Source organism: Nematolebias whitei, chromosome 2 (assembly GCF_014905685.2).
Source record: "Nematolebias whitei isolate Nwh7 chromosome 2, NemWhi1, whole genome shotgun sequence".
In the NCBI taxonomy this organism is placed as follows: Eukaryota; Metazoa; Chordata; class Actinopteri; order Cyprinodontiformes; family Rivulidae; genus Nematolebias; species Nematolebias whitei.
This window is the reverse complement of record NC_056499.1, coordinates 47,954,542-47,970,310: the sequence shown is the minus strand read 5'-3', so window position 1 is coordinate 47,970,310 and position 15,769 is coordinate 47,954,542. Positions and strand designations below refer to the sequence as shown.

The 15,769-nt window shown below is 40.9% G+C and overlaps 1 protein-coding gene across 1 annotated transcript in view; it reads right to left on the bottom strand.

Moving 5' to 3' along the window:
- LOC119424608 (glucose-6-phosphate exchanger SLC37A4) overlaps window positions 1-15,769 on the bottom strand; it is a 60,661-nt gene that overhangs the window by 3,342 nt on the left and 41,550 nt on the right. Inside the window, exons 2-7 of the mRNA XM_037692098.1 lie at window positions 14,273-14,641; window positions 11,537-11,769; window positions 2,541-2,787; window positions 1,999-2,151; window positions 310-395; window positions 122-235 (exon numbers count right to left, since the gene is read on the bottom strand). Coding sequence (XP_037548026.1) covers window positions 122-235; window positions 310-395; window positions 1,999-2,151; window positions 2,541-2,787; window positions 11,537-11,769; window positions 14,273-14,420 — 981 coding nt within the window. The 5' untranslated portion in view covers window positions 14,421-14,641. The remainder of the gene's footprint in view (window positions 1-121; window positions 236-309; window positions 396-1,998; window positions 2,152-2,540; window positions 2,788-11,536; window positions 11,770-14,272; window positions 14,642-15,769) is intronic.

The following is a 15,769-nucleotide window of genomic DNA, read 5'->3' as shown; positions in this document are numbered from 1 at the left end:
CACACACACACACACACACACACACACACACACACACACACACACACGAGTGTGCAAACACACACACACACTCAGGCAAAACATCACTTCCCCTTGGCCTTCAGCAGCAGGTGATAATTACCTTTGGCATTTCAGGTGTGATAGTCACTCTGAACAAGTACATAGACACATACATGCCAGCCATCATGAGAATGAGCAGGCCATGACGAGGGCTGCCATGGGTCCTCAGGCCTTGCTGCAGAGAAGCAAGGGAAGACTTTTAATCCACACTGAAATGAAAATGAGAATTCAGTGATTTTTGTTACTGACCCGAGCTACAGCTCTGTCCGAGATGAAACCTGCTGCGAGGCTGCCGACAAAACCTCCCACCTCCAAGGCACTCATGTAGGTACTGCCTGTTGACAACATGGTGTTGTTAGGGCCCAGCAACTCTTAAAGTAAAAGTTAATTATCTACAGGAGTGCTGAGTGCTGAATGTGTCTGCTGAAATTAGCTTAAGAATCTAAAACTGAGCTGTTAAAGCTAAAAGTAGCAAAAGGTTAGCTAGAAACAAAACATAGCAAAATGTTAATAAATGCTAAAAGTGTCAAAATGCTAGCTAAAAGCTCTAAAAAGCAGAACAGTAGGTAAAAGTAGAAGAATGGTTACCTAAAGCAGCTAATAGCTATAAGTAATAGAATGATAGCTAAAAGCTGCCAAAAGAGCTAGCAAAAAGAAGCAGAATGGTAGTTAAAAAAGAATGGTAGTTAAAAAGAATGGTAGTTAAAAAAGAATGGTAGTTAAAAGCATAATGTAGCATTGGAAAGCAAAAACTGCACAAGTGTCCTGATGCAGAACAAGTTTGTTAAATCATATTTCCAGTGGTGTGCACAGCTAACCAAAAACAGCTTTGTTAACGCTAAACTGATTTAAAAAAAAAAAGTGTGGAAGCTAACGCTAAAGTGCTAACTTTTATCATACGCTGTTGTCGCCAACTCTGTAAGACTGTCTGTAATGTGACAACATTGTAAGTGAACACAACTCAAAACGATTCATAAATCACAATCTGTGATTTATGAATCGTTTTACTTGTGAATCGTAAGTATTCACTGTGTGTCGGACGTCTCCCTCCCTTTACTACGATGAATTAACTCATTCTGGCGATCTTCTTTGTGGTTAATTACTTTTATAAACTAACTACAAAGTTGCTGTGTCATCACCAATATTCTCTCAGTAATAAATCTGTTTGTGTTAAAGTAAAGATATGTAAAGAAATGTGTGAGTGTGCTAGGTGGGAATTGTGTGTGCAATGTTTCTGACTGTTTACGATGTTTGAGTGTGAAAATGGGTTTTTCATGTTGTTTTCCTGTTCTGGTTTTGTTAAAGTCTCTGTTATTGGCTGTAATCTGACACCATGAGACAGAGACTGTTTGTGGTAAATATGGGGGGGGGGGGGGGCACTGCGAGGGTGATGCCAACACCGGGTAAATGTTCAGTTTTGCATAGCATAGCTCAGCTCTATGTAAGTAAATCACCATTCTCCTGTACGCTTTCAGTGTGAAGAACTGTCTTGAAAAAATTAGCAGACTTGAATTTACCAGATTTAAAATTTAGCTGAAGCCATTTCTGCTAAAAGGTATGGAAAGTTAGTGAAAACGCTAATCCGCTAAATGGAAAGTTAGTTTTGTTATTCGCAGATTAGTAGAACTGTGCCCACCACTGCAGATTTCAAATGGAACAATGTTTTTCAAGAAACTGAAGAGATCTAAATGTATGGGGAAATATGAGTAAATAAGAATAAATATTTATAAAAGTAAAAATGCTACCAAAACTAAAAGTCATAGCATCCATTTCATAATAGAGTTGAGAACGTGCTAATGCTAAAATCACACAAAGCATGCAGACATAATTAGATTGAAAAAAAAAAACACACACTAAAAAGTAAAAAAATTCAATTCAGTTTAAACAACAGGAAGACAACAGTGTAAATATTGGATTAGCCATCACACAAAAGCATACCCATGAGAGCAGTTTGGCCTTTCTCCTGCATGAGGAACAGCTGCCCCCAGTCAGTGGCTGCCGTCTTCACCCCAAACACGACCAAATAACCCAGAGACAGCACCCACAGGAAGGGAGAGAGGAGGAACTCACTCAGGGTGCTCTCACTGTTGCCTGGTGAGAAAACACAAGAAGTCAGCCATATACACTGCTGATTCCCAATACTGCATGTTGGTACTGGTAACTGTAACTGCTATTTTCCTTCCCTCCATTGATTACGGTGATATTATTTACATGAACGCTCCTACAAGAACCCTGCAGATGTTGGATGCTGTCTATCATGGTGCACTAAGATTCATAACTGGCTGTGATTATCGTACCCACCACTGCACCCTGTACTCACTGGTCACCATTAACTTCACGCAGACTCTCCCACTGGTACATTTTCATCTTTAAATCACTTCTTGGTCTGCTGCCTTCATACATCTCCTCCTTCATGTCTCTGTGTGAGTGCAGCTACAGCGTGCGCTCTCAGGACATTATTACCTGCAGTGTTTGCTCACCTCCTTTTACCCCCTTTTTGGCTGATGCCTCGATGCTGGGAAGGCCCACATCTTTTGGCTCGTTCTTCACAAACGCCAGACAAACGAATGAGAAGGTGGCACATAAAATCCCAGACATGGTCAGGATCATCCTCCAGTCGTAGTACTTAAGGAGCACTGTAACCAGAATGGGGCCCAGACTTCCAGCCAGGTTCATACTGCAGGATAGCACTGACCACCACGTCCCAAACTGGGAGGGCTCGTACCACTGATGAGAGACAAATGGGAGGGGGGAAAAGATCATATTAAAAAACACACACACACAAATCACACTTAAACAATGTTGATCCTGACTTAGTGAAGTTCACAAACATCTACATGAACAAGACATATTACACAGTCTTGAGTAAATCTGCTAAAGCAGTGTTGGAGATGTAAATCCACCATTGCTGCATCAGTAGGAACAGAGAGGGTGAACAGCTGTCATGTTTTAGATGCATTAATCAGCAAGGAGCAAAATCTTGTTCATTCAATGCCAGCATCACATTTTAAAGTGTTGCAATATTCCTTAAACTTTCTTTACTGAAGTACTTTGATATTTCATATGCCAAATGTTAGCAAACACTGTAATCAGGACTTTGAAGACATGATTTTGAAAAGTGAAGCTTGCTTGAAGTAGAACTTTTGCTTTGGAACATGTCAGAGAGTCAGAGTCAGAGATTCAATATCGTCATGTCACACCTCATGTGGTACATGTGGTGGAACGAGATTATCTACACAGGGTCCCAGTTACATCCAACAATAAAATGTAAAAGAAAAACAGTAATAAGATCTAAGATATGAACTAAGAAAAACATCAACTAAATATACACTAAGCACTAATATGAAAACATTATGTCTAACATCAGCACAAACATGAACCATGAGTCTGTGTGAGCAGATGAGCACGCATGAACACAACATTGAAACAGATCAGCAGCAACATGAAACAGATCAGCAGCAACATGAAACACATCAGCAGCAACATGATGTGATTTTTCACAGTGATTATTCTAGTTAAGAGATTCATGAGTCTAACAGCTTCAGGGTAGAAGCTGTTCCTCAGTCTAGTGGTTCTACACTTAATGCCCCTTAACCTCCTTCCTGAGTTGAGCAGGGCAAAAAGTGTGTGTGCTGGGTGAGTGGGGTCCTTCATGATACAGGTGGCCCTCTTCCTGCATCTGGAGGTGTAGATTTCTGTGATGGTGGGGAGACTGACTCCAACAGACTTCTGTGCAGCCTTCACCACTCTCTGCAAAGCTTTTCTTTCTGCAGCTGTGCAGCCTCCATGCCACATGTTGATGCTGGAGCACAGGATGCTCTCCACTGCACACCTGTAGAAGGAGGTGAGGACTGAGCTTCCCAGACCAGCTCGCCTCAGCCGTCTGAGGAAGTAGAGTCTCTGATGAGCTTTCTTGATCAGGCTGGTGGTGTTGTTGCTCCAGCTGAGGTTGTCATTCATGTGTACACCCAAGTACTTGTAGCTGGAGACCACTTCCACCGCAGATCCTCTTATGCAGGATTGACAATAAAATCAATCAATCAATCAATCAATCTTATGTTCAGGGCGGTGTAGATGCTTTTGTTCCTTCTGAAGTCCACAGTCATCTCCTTTGTCTTCTTCACATTGATGTGAAGGTTATTCTCTTTGCACCAGCTCTCCAGGTGTTCTACCTCTTGCCTGTAGCTGGACTCATCATTGTTTGTGATGCATCCCACCACCGCTGTATCATCTGCAAACTTTACAATGTGACAGCCTGGATGGGTAGCTGCACAATCATATGTGAGCAGAGTAAACAGGAGGGGGCTCAACACACATCCCTGAGGAGAACCCGTGTTGAGGGTTATGGTGGAGGAGGAGAAGTTGTGGATCCTCACTAACTGTGGTCTGTTTGTTAAGAAGTATAATACCCAGTTGCAAATGGAGGGGCTTAGTCCTAGTGTGAATAGTTTGTTCATCAGGGTTTGGGGGATCATGGTGTTGAAGGCAGATGTGAAGTCCACAAAGAGCACACGGACGTAAGAGTTTTTCTGCTCCAGGTGGGTGAGCGCAGTGTGGACCACAGAGATGGCATCCTCTGTTGATCGGTTCTCACGGTATGCATACTGATGAGGGTCCTCGTTGATGTTGATGGTTGTTCTGATGTGGGTCATGACCAGTATTTCGAAGCATTTAGCGACTATCAGGGTGAGGGCCACTGGCCGATAGTCATTCAGACCAGTCACTGTAGAGCTTTTTGGACTGGAATGATGGTGGCAGTCTTCAGGCAGGTGGGAACTGTCTCCATGGTAAGTGAGGTGTTAAAGATGTCTGCCAGCACATCGCAGAGCTGATCAGAACATTCTTTCAACACTTTCCCGGGGATGTTGTCTGGGCCGGTTGCTTTGTGAGGGTTAATCCTCCTGAAAGTACTCCTTACTTCTGCTGAGGTCACACTGAGAAACTCTTCATCCGGTGGTGAGGTAAGTCTGGTGCTGGGTGGTCTGTTTGGGTCTTCAAAGTGTGCATAGAACTTGTTGAGGGGCATCAGGCAGAGATGAGTCTTTGGGGCACTGTTCACTCCTTCTTTTATAATCTGTTATGCACTTAATGCCTCTCCACATGCTCTGAGGGTTTTGTGAGATGAATTGACCCTCGATCCTCTGTGCATATGTGGCCTTGGCCCTCTTAATACCAGCAACCAGCTCTTATGTAATCAAATTATAAATCAAATGTTGACAAAACTGAGTCAAACATGGGTTTTCTTCAACTTTCTCTTTGACACTATAAAGCTTAGATTGGTGTATAACCCTGGCAACAGTTGCTGTATGCACAGTCTCACCTGCTGCAGCTTGTAACTCCTTTAGAATACTCGCAGATGTCTGTGGTGGTCTCTATCATCATTCTCTTTCTTGCAAGGTCACTCAGTTTGTGAGGACAGATTGCTCTTAGTGAATTTACACATGTCCCATGTTCTTTCCTTTTCTTGATTATTTTAGGTCCTTAGAAATAATTTTGTCTCCTTCTCCTGACTTGCACTTTTCAATATTTTTTTTTCACTAAATTGAATTAGGACAGTCACTATAAAGGAGGTAAATATTTACATTGTCATCCGTATTGTTACATATTGTAATTGACAATACTCTGTAGAAATTAAATACGCATATCTTTGACATTTAAGATGTTTCTCTTTTTTTAAGCCAGTTTTTTATTGACCATGTCTTATTGATGCCTTCAATTGAAGGCATCAACAAGAACATTAAACATCCAAGAGGGCAAATGCTTTTTATAAGCATTTAATCTATTTTAACATAAAAAATAACAACAACAAAAAAAAACTCAGTAAGAAATTATTCAAGTTTTCCAGTACAAGTTGCTGCAGATATACAGTGTACACTATGGAAAGAAAAAATGTTTGTGATACTGATAACCAAAGCCACTAATTCTGTTTTACAGAACAGTCCTGTGTACTGCAGGTCAGTTTATTATGATATTTTATAAATATGAACAAAATTGGTTTGTAATCATCTTAAGAAAACATCACAAGCGGATTCTAAAAAAAAAAAAAAAAAAAAACTCAACTTTGCCAGTGTGTCAGTACACAAACATATTCAGATCTCTCCAGAGATGTTCAATCAGGTTCAAGTCCAGGTTCTGGCTAGAGCACTGGAGGACATTCACAGATATTCCATGAAGTACTCCGTTGTTATTTCGGCTGCGTGCTTCAGCTTGTTGTCCTGCTGGAAGATACACCTTTGTCCCAATCTGAGGTCTAGCACACTCTGTAGAAGGTTTCCTGGTTTATATACATTTCTTCTGTCATCTTTCCCTCGACCCTAACCATTATAAAAGCAGGGTGCCCCGCCCCCTCAACAGAACCGAGTGCCCCACCTACCAAACTGAACTGTGCGCACCCCTCTTCTCGGTACTGATGTAGTGCTAAGCTAGTGATGCACAATACAGGCACACTAGCTAAAAAGCTAAAGGCAGCACTCACACTGCCTCTTCCCTCATGTTGAACCCCCATGCTGACCCCTCCCCCTCTTCGGTACAAACAGCGTGCAGCTCAAACGTCACAGATGAGATGAGCGCCCTGCCATAGCAAGGGAAACACTGTAGTCAGAGTCCTTCAGGTGACTTTTAGTGCATTTTTACTGAGGAGCGGCTTCTCTCTGGCCTCTGTACCACAACCTTACTAATGGGGTGCTGCAGAAATGGTTGTCCTTCTGGAATGTTCTCCTCTCTCCATAGACCTGGAGTTCCATCAGAGTGACCTTGGGTTCTTGGTCACCTCAATGACTAAGGATCACTCAGATTGGCCAGGTGGCAGCTGGTGGTTCCAAACTTATAATGTTTACAAATTATAGAGGCCACTGAGCTCATTGGGACCTTCAACGCAACAGAAATGTACCCTTCCCTAGATCTATGCCTCAAAACCTTCCTGTCTCTGTGGTCTAAGGAGAATTACTTCAACTTCATCTGACACGCATATCAACTCTGAGACCTTATAAAGAAGGCGTGCGTCTTTCCAAATCATGTCAAGTGAACTGAATTTTCATCATGTGAACTCCATTCAGGATGCAGAAACAGCTGAAGGATGATTAGTGGAAACAGGGCACACGTTTTTGTTTTAATTGAATTTGTCATTATGGGGTTAATGCGAGTAAAATTTTGAGGGACAAAATGGTTTAATCCATTTCGTATTTCAAATGTTGGTATTAATAACTGTTTAAAACTGAGATGCAGTTGTACTTTTTCCTTTTTCCCCCCACCGCTTCAGGAGCACTGCCTTATGTTGTAATTTAAACACAAGCAGCCATGAAGGCTTCTCATACAGCATGCCCAACAGTCATCAGTAACTTGAGAATCCACTGGGCAAACACCAAAGGTACATACAAGCTTATTTAACCCCACGGTGGTCCAGAGCGTCTCAACGTTAAAGCAGCTGTAGAACTGATTTAGAGCTGCTAAAAGATCTGTACTCTTATTGCAGATAAAATAAATTTTTAAATAAAATGTACTTTCTTTGTAAGTGTCTACTAAGAATGATCTAAGAATACATTGCCCTGTAAACTGAACCCTTCCACACGCTGAGCACACACTGACACATGCAGCATGTTCAGCTTCTGTCAGAATATTCTTTTCAATTCACAGTCTCCAACATGACGAGTTAAGAGTTAGTTAAAGATGTACAGTAGACCTCAAAAGGTCTACCAGTAATTCTTATGTGGACCAGAGACCCCAGAGTGTGATTCTAAAAACAAAAATACTTAAAACAACGCCCCCCAAGTTATTTATAGAGACCTTTAAAGATGATTAGGCAATCCTTTAATTTAGCAAACTACTACCAGCTTCTTGTCCTAGACAAGCTCAGTAGGAACATCTCAAATTAAAAGTGCTGTCCCAAAAGTCAGCACCGACAGCCAGAAACACAGTGCTACAAAAATATGCTCCCAACAAACACACTTTTTATTCTATGGTAAAGGCTGCAGTCATAAAGTTAAGAAAAAAACCAAACAAAAATAATAACAAACCTGTATCTAAAATCAAAACTAATAAAACTGTAGCTAAAACCTAAAAAAAAAACCACTAACTGAAAGCTAAAATTAGCAAAGTAGTAGCTAAAAGCTAAAAATAGCTTCAGAAGACAATAAAGCAAGTGTGCAGAGGAAAATGTTTAAGAAATACTAATGTATTTCTATGGGATAGGTTTTTGTAAATAAAGTAGAACATTTAAAAAAATGCTAAAGTATTAAAAGTAGCACCCACCTCCCAATCGTCAAATGTTTTGATATACGATGAGAAAAAACAGCGTTCAGTCTACAGAGGTGGTCTGACTGCAAGAATGAAACTATAAATAGGAAAACAACAACAACGCTGTGAGAAAAACTTTTAATCCTTTTCCATTAGTAACGGTACGGCATGGTTCGACTCTGCTCGGCACGGTTCCAAGGCGTTTCCTCTAGTAACGGTTCATAGAACCGGTCCCTTTTTTCAGAACCCTTTTCTCTGGGGTTCCAGCCGGGCTGAACCAGCACCAAAACATGACGTCAGAACACTGCTGGTCACCGACTGGTCAGGAGGCGGAGTCACTAGAGGGGTTTGAGAGAAATTTTCACAACACTCCATCCGCCAGTTGCAATTATCGGTACTCGAACTCGAGGAGCGACTGGACCTATTTTAAGATTTTAAAAACGATAATGACACTGTGGTCTAATACTGAAGTGTAGGAGTTTTTTGTGCTTGGTGGCCAACAACAAAATTCAGAGCGAGCTAGATGGAGCTCCGCTGGCCCCCTGACTCCCAGGTCCTCTCCACCGGAGCCTTGGAGCCCCCTCAGCCTGTGCAGGGCATCATCTACCCGGCTCCGAGCTCCGCTGGTCACCACGCTGGTCACCACGCTGGTCACCACGCTGGTCACCACGCTGGTCACCACGCTGGCCACCACGCTGGTCACCACGGTGGTCACCACGCTGGTCACCACGGAGGAACATACGAGCTGCTGACTCTCAGAATGCTGTTGCCCGGACCCTGGCCTCACATGCTCCTGAAGGCCGAAGGCCGATCCCAGCAGACGGGCGGACCGGAACGGGTCTGGGACGGACGGTGGACAAGATTGTTTAAAAACATTTTATTTATAAATAATAATGTATTTTTTTTATCAGTGAAGATTAAAAAAAAATGGTGCCGGATTTATCATGAAATCTTTTTGTTACTTTCATGACTTTTAAATAATCTGTAACATTAACTCAGCTGAAAAATCATAAAAAGACAAAATTATTGGCTCTCTGAGGAATTTTTTTCCTCAAACATGTTTAAAGAAGAGCTACAGCCTTTAGTTCAACTTTATTCTAACCCACAGATGAACAAATCACTAAACAAGAATTAAACTTTAAAGCAAAGCTAAAAATAATTTTAAAAAATCTGAACAAGAAACAAAACCACATATTTAAATTGAACAGTAAAAGTAGACACAATGAGAGCAAATACATCAAATGATGAAGAAAACCCATAAAATTTTAAATATAGATGTTTTGTAGAATCTGGTTCATCAGAGATTTTATGATGAACTAAAGTTCATTAAAATTTCATTAGCAGGACTGATATATATATATATAAATAACTATATATATATATATATATATATATATATATATATATATATATATAATTTATTTAGTTATTTGTGTGTGTGTGTGTAAATTAAGCATTCTAGTAAACTCCAAGAAGAAAATTAAGGGAAAAGACAACAGGCATCAGGTAAAAAAAGACATTTACTAACATATCCTAATTTAATGAGGGCATACATAGGAAAGATGGCATCAACCAAAAAATAAAATATTAAACAACAGCAAGCTAACCAGAGAAACAAATACAGCAGAGCACTTTGCCAATAACAAAAACTCATCTCTTAAAAGTTTTGGCCAGGACAAGACTTTCAAGGGTCCATTTTTACTGCTTGGCCAGGTTCCTCTTTCATGCACATTAACTTCAGAAACATTTGTAATGTGTGTGTGTGTGTGGGGGGGGGGGGGGGGGGGCACTGGTGGTGGTCTGGGGTCTTCCCCGAGAAAATTTTTAATAAAGTAGATGCCATTTCCTGGTGTATTTTAACGGGTTGTTAAACAACTACCTTACCTACACATGTAAACATTTGATTCAATAACTATTTAGAGACATCAACAAAATAAAGTCAGGTCCTCTGGACGGATGTAAAAAATTGTTGAAATTATTGATCATGCATCAAGATGTTTTAGAGACACCTCATTCAACTAGTCCATATCTGCATCATCCTATTTTAAACTCACCCTATGGCAAACATGATGAAATTAATGTAACACAATTTACCACAATGACTTTAGGGGTGCACCTGACTTTTATTTTGTTCATTTTTAATTTACAGTAGTTTTATTTGTAACACAACATGCTGTTGTACTGAGCAAAGCTGACACTGTTTAAAAATAAGAACATCACCCAGTAAACAGGTGACATTTTAATAGCTAGCAACAGTGAATTTGGGGGGGGGGGGGGGGGGTATTGTTTTCTGATTTAGTGATAGACTCATAACAGAAAATGACCTGGTGTCATGCAGACTTCACAACACTACATTACACTGTGCATTACAACAGTCACACACACACACACACATTTTACTGGTAGTTTCGTCAACCTGCCTTTAATTATTTAAACAAAATAATTTACAGATTCCATCCAACCTTGGTGCCACAGTTTCTACGCTTCATAACTTTTATTCCCCTTTCCTTCACAACCCTCTTGGAATAACATCCATCTCCTTCTCCCATTGTTTTCCTTTCCACCATTTCCTTCCCCATCACTGATTTGACCAATTTTACTTTACAGAAATCTTGGGTTCTTTCTCTCCAGCATGATATTTCTCCTTCAAGGTGTTCTCTATAACACCATCAGTTGGACTTTTCAAATTTTAAACGCAAAATCTTGCTGTGCACAATACAGACGTATGTGCTAGCTAAGATGCTGCAGATATTCGTTTCTATGTCACTATCACAGCAGTAAGCTAGCGCGCAATACGGAAGTGTCTCCCCCTCCTCCCCCCACCCAATCAACAAAAACCCCCAAAGTGACCAAGTGACGATGAGGAACACTGGTTCTTAAAAGGAAAAAAACTCTTCGGAACTACATGATTCGTGTAAATGACATATTTTAGTTTGAACTTGGCACATTTCTCCAAAGAGCAAAAAGTTTGCAGGTATGCATGTTGGTGTTGGCCACGATCAGTCAACTGTGGAGACCATCTTGAACTGGGTTGACTCCAAATAGTAATGAGTTACAATGTGCATCCAATGATTACTTTCTTAAATCTGTCCAGTGGTTTACGAAATATTTTACCAACAGTATAGGCAAATGCTAACTTGTGCACACAAGTATAGAAAAAAACATGTTTGCACTTTTCACTTCAGACAACAACAATAAAAAAAAACATTTAGCAGTTTAAGGATTTGTGTTAGATGATGCATACCTTGCGCAACACCTTCCCACACGGGGGCCAGCCACAGCCCTGACCCAGGCCGTTGATGAACCAGAGCAGTGAGAACATGGATACGGTTGAGGACCAGGAGAAGGCTACATTGATGCCCCCCACCAAGAAGAGGCCAATGGAGAAAAGCCACCGGGCACTGATCTGGTCTGACAGCACGCCGCTGATGAATTTACTAATGGCGTAGGCCATGGTCTGACTGCTGGTGATCATACCTACAGAGACACAACACAAGGTCAGACACTGTCCACTAGCTGAGTTTATCAGCTGAAGATAAACACCAGCGCAATGTTGAAATCAGCTGAACTTTGCCAAACTCTCAAACTTCTTCAAGATAATTGTTACGTTTAGTGTGGAGTTTCACAGGGTCAAAGCTTCACATTCAGGCTCAAATATCTACAGAAGCACACGAATTGTTTGTAGCATTAAAAAAAAAAAGGGAAAACCCACAAATATCACCAAAATAATTTGAGACGAACAACAGCAAAAAAAAACAAACAAAAACTTAAAATCAACTAATGAAAATCCGTCAGTGCTTCTGAATTTTAGTTCAACAGAACTGTTGTATAAAACAAACTTGTCTTCACAACAAAGATAGTACCGATACTCTTACCTAATATTTTGTTGCATGACCTTTTGAGCCAATCCCAGTAGTCTAATTATTTGTGCATCTCTCTCTGAGACTTCTGTACCTGACCACAGGTATGTTGGTCCACTCTCAAGAACAAACTACTCCATCTGTTTCATGTTTGAAGGGTTCTTTGTCCAGACTGCATATTTCAGCTCCTTCCACAGAAGTTCAACAGGATTTACATCAGGGCTCAGGGGACCACTTCAGAATACTGGAGTCCAATGGTTTGGTTCTGAGCCATCCTAGGGTGTGTTAGCTGTCTTTTTGGTTCATTATCTTGTTGAAGAATCCATGAGCTGTGATAGAGCCCAAGCTTTCTGAAACTGGGCAGCACAAGGCTCCAGAATGCCTTGTCTTGAGATACATTGTACACTACACAGACTCAAGACCTGCTACGCTATAACCTTCCTTAAGTATGAAAGCAATCATGATGCTGCTATGCTACTAATACTTCTCTAAATGGACTTCCAACTCCGTTTTCACATCCCTGAGATGCTCTCACTATCCTCCATATCCCTATTGACAGGACTCTTGTACTGTGCCAGGATTCAGCTACATCACACCATGCTAGCAAAACAGTATCACCAAAGGTGATCTGCGCAACACTGTTTCCATTATGTGGCAAGTTGTGTTTATTTGACGTATGCAGGTTAAGAACCAATTTGACTCAGTAAAAACATAGAACAAACATACAAGAAAATACTAAATACTACTTGGCAATCACGGTCGTAGCCTGGACATAGGACTAGCATGGTCAGTCTCGCTTCAAATTCTCAATGATGTTGGTGCACTGGTCCTGTATTCTAGAGCCGCTCCACACCCATCAACCAGTGTGAAGGAGGCCTGACTCCACTGACAAAAGGATGCAACGATACGAGTACTATGACCAAATACTTGAGAGAAATACTTTAAAAAGTCACATTGTAGGGATTGGGGTAAATAATTGATTTTTGAAGACTCATAACTCATAAACTAACCAGTAAACTTAAATAAACAATTTAAACAGCAAGATGCTGTAATAAACAGAACATTTCAAAGTTAACAGTTCTGTGCTCAGCAGCATTTCTGTGTAACAAAAGAAGCTGGATGTACAACAGTCTGGTCCAAATGTCCCACGTGGGAAGAACTGGATGCACTGAATGTGAACAGGTTTGAGCAAAAAAATCAGATACAACTGTCACAACAATACTACCTCGCCTTCTTTACTGCTGAAAGGTAAAGACAGCAGGACCAGGTTTATGGGAGCTGCTGCGTTGCATTTTTTGGAATAGGAGTCTGCTCTCAGGATGTGGGACAATGATTTTCACCTACTCCCCCCACACAGTTAAGGTGTTACGGGAATTTTATTTAAAGCACGAAATAACTAAATACAGCTTAACTTACTGGATAACTTAATAATTGAGTACAAAGTATCAAGGTAGAAATTATATGAATGGCAGAGTGGTGGCGCAGAGGTTAGAGAGGGTGAGCCTGTGATTGGAGGGTCGCCGGTTCAACTCCCCGAACTGACATCAAAATGTGGGTGGAAAATGTGAATCACCCACGTCTGCCTCCACACTCATTTGCCCCATTCTGGGCCCATGAGCAAGGCCCTTAACCCCCCCCCCCCCATCCCCCTGTTGCTTCCTGTGCACCTTACATGGGAGCCCTCTGCTTCACATGCGTGTTCACATGCGTGTTCACATGTGCAATGGGAAAAATGCAGGGAATTAATTTCTCTGCATTTTCTGCGCTTTAATTAATAATAGAGTACAACAACAAAAAATAAATAAATCAACCAGAGTCTGCCTGAAAAAAATATTTGAGGTGTATATTGTTTTTTAATCAAAATAAAATCCCATTCATATGTGGAGGGGGCGGGACTTAAAACTTGTAGAGAGACCATTCTATGGAGACAGTTCTGTTTCTGGCATCCTGCATGAGTATTATGATATATGATGATGGTAATGTTAAAGTTTTGTTTCCTTCAACAGCAGCTCAACCAATGAGTTACTGTTGTTGTTTTTAAAGTGTGTAAATCAAGTTCATCCCAAGTGCAAAAAAAGACAAAACAGGACAAAGAAAACAGAGTAACAGATCATTCTTACCCAAGTCATCTTTGTCCAGGTCTACTTCCTCCATCACAGAGGGCATTACAAAAGAGAACGTCTTTCTGTTAAAGAAATATAGAAAGTAGCCAGTAAACATGCAGATGAAGATGACTACACGGTAGTAGCCATATCCTGTGGCCCCCATGACTGCGGTTTGCTGAACAAACAGTAATATATTCAGAGCCTTTTCTTTAGTTTAGTCTTCTGGCAGTGAGGAAAAACCAGTGGAGTGTAGAAACCAGGGTCCAGGCAGGGCAGGTGAAAGACTGTCCATGAGGAGAAGCACTCTTTGCTGAGAACTTCTTGCAGACTCGAGGCTCTGTAGAACTGTGAGAGCGCTGCAGATGAGGGGAACCTCACACCCGCCTGAAAACGAGAACAACATGCCGAACATGACTTAAGAAGCTTTTACACCCAGCTGAAACGAACGGCACATACGGAGAACCTCAGAGCTGGAAACAAACAAGAACAACTGCTCAATAAGATCAGCTTAGAAACTGACGTTGTATGTATCACTGCAAGAAGCCTTTCTCTACATTATTTTATAATGTTGGTTGTGCTGATCTAGCCCCTGGTTCTTGCAGATACGGTGTCTGGATAAATCAGATTTACCCTTCAGCTCTTCTGGTTCTATCTCACAGGCTGACGTAGAAAATATCAGAACAGACCCTTTAACTGGCTTCGAGTGGCAAAATGCAACCTAGAAGATATCAGATGTCAAATAACTTGACCTTGGAAGACGGACAGAATAAGACATTGTGTGTAGGTCTGTCACAATAAACAATAAATCAATACATCAATTAATCGCATGGTAACTGAAAATTATCAACCTCATTTTCATTTATCAGCTTTATCATTTATTCGTGTCTCTCTTTCTACTGAAGACACTGGATGACAAAAGGCTCAACTCCAGTGTTCTTCACTGACTCCTCCCTTTCTCTTTAAAATCCATTTTAACCGTCCAGAATTGCGTTTTTGGATCGTTAAAAGCAGCTAATCTGAGAAGCTAAGCTAACAGTCTGACCTCGGGGAAAAAACCTCCGTCTTGTTGAAGCTCCAAAATTCACCGGTGAAACCCGCACTTTAGTGTAAAAAGTTGTTTTTCTTTGCAAAAAGAAGCTGAGAACTTATTTACTGATTTTTATTAAAAGCTTTGTGTGACAAATGCTATGCTAAAGAGCTCAAACCACACCGAACGTCCGCCTTTTGAGAACTGAAAAACAGGAAGAGACAGCTCATGTCACGTCAAGGGGCCTCCCTCCCATTTTTCTTAGAGACACACTACTCGCTCCCTCACTATCCATCCTTGGGTTCTGTCTTATACTGCCATCAGTGGTCAAAAAGGTACTACACACACAATTAACCAACATTTCTTCTTCAATTTGACAATAATTACTAATTATTGTCAAATTTCAAAAAATATTATCGTTTATCGCAACAATTTCTGAGACAATTAATCGCCCAGCAAAATTTGTTATTGTGACAAGCCTAATT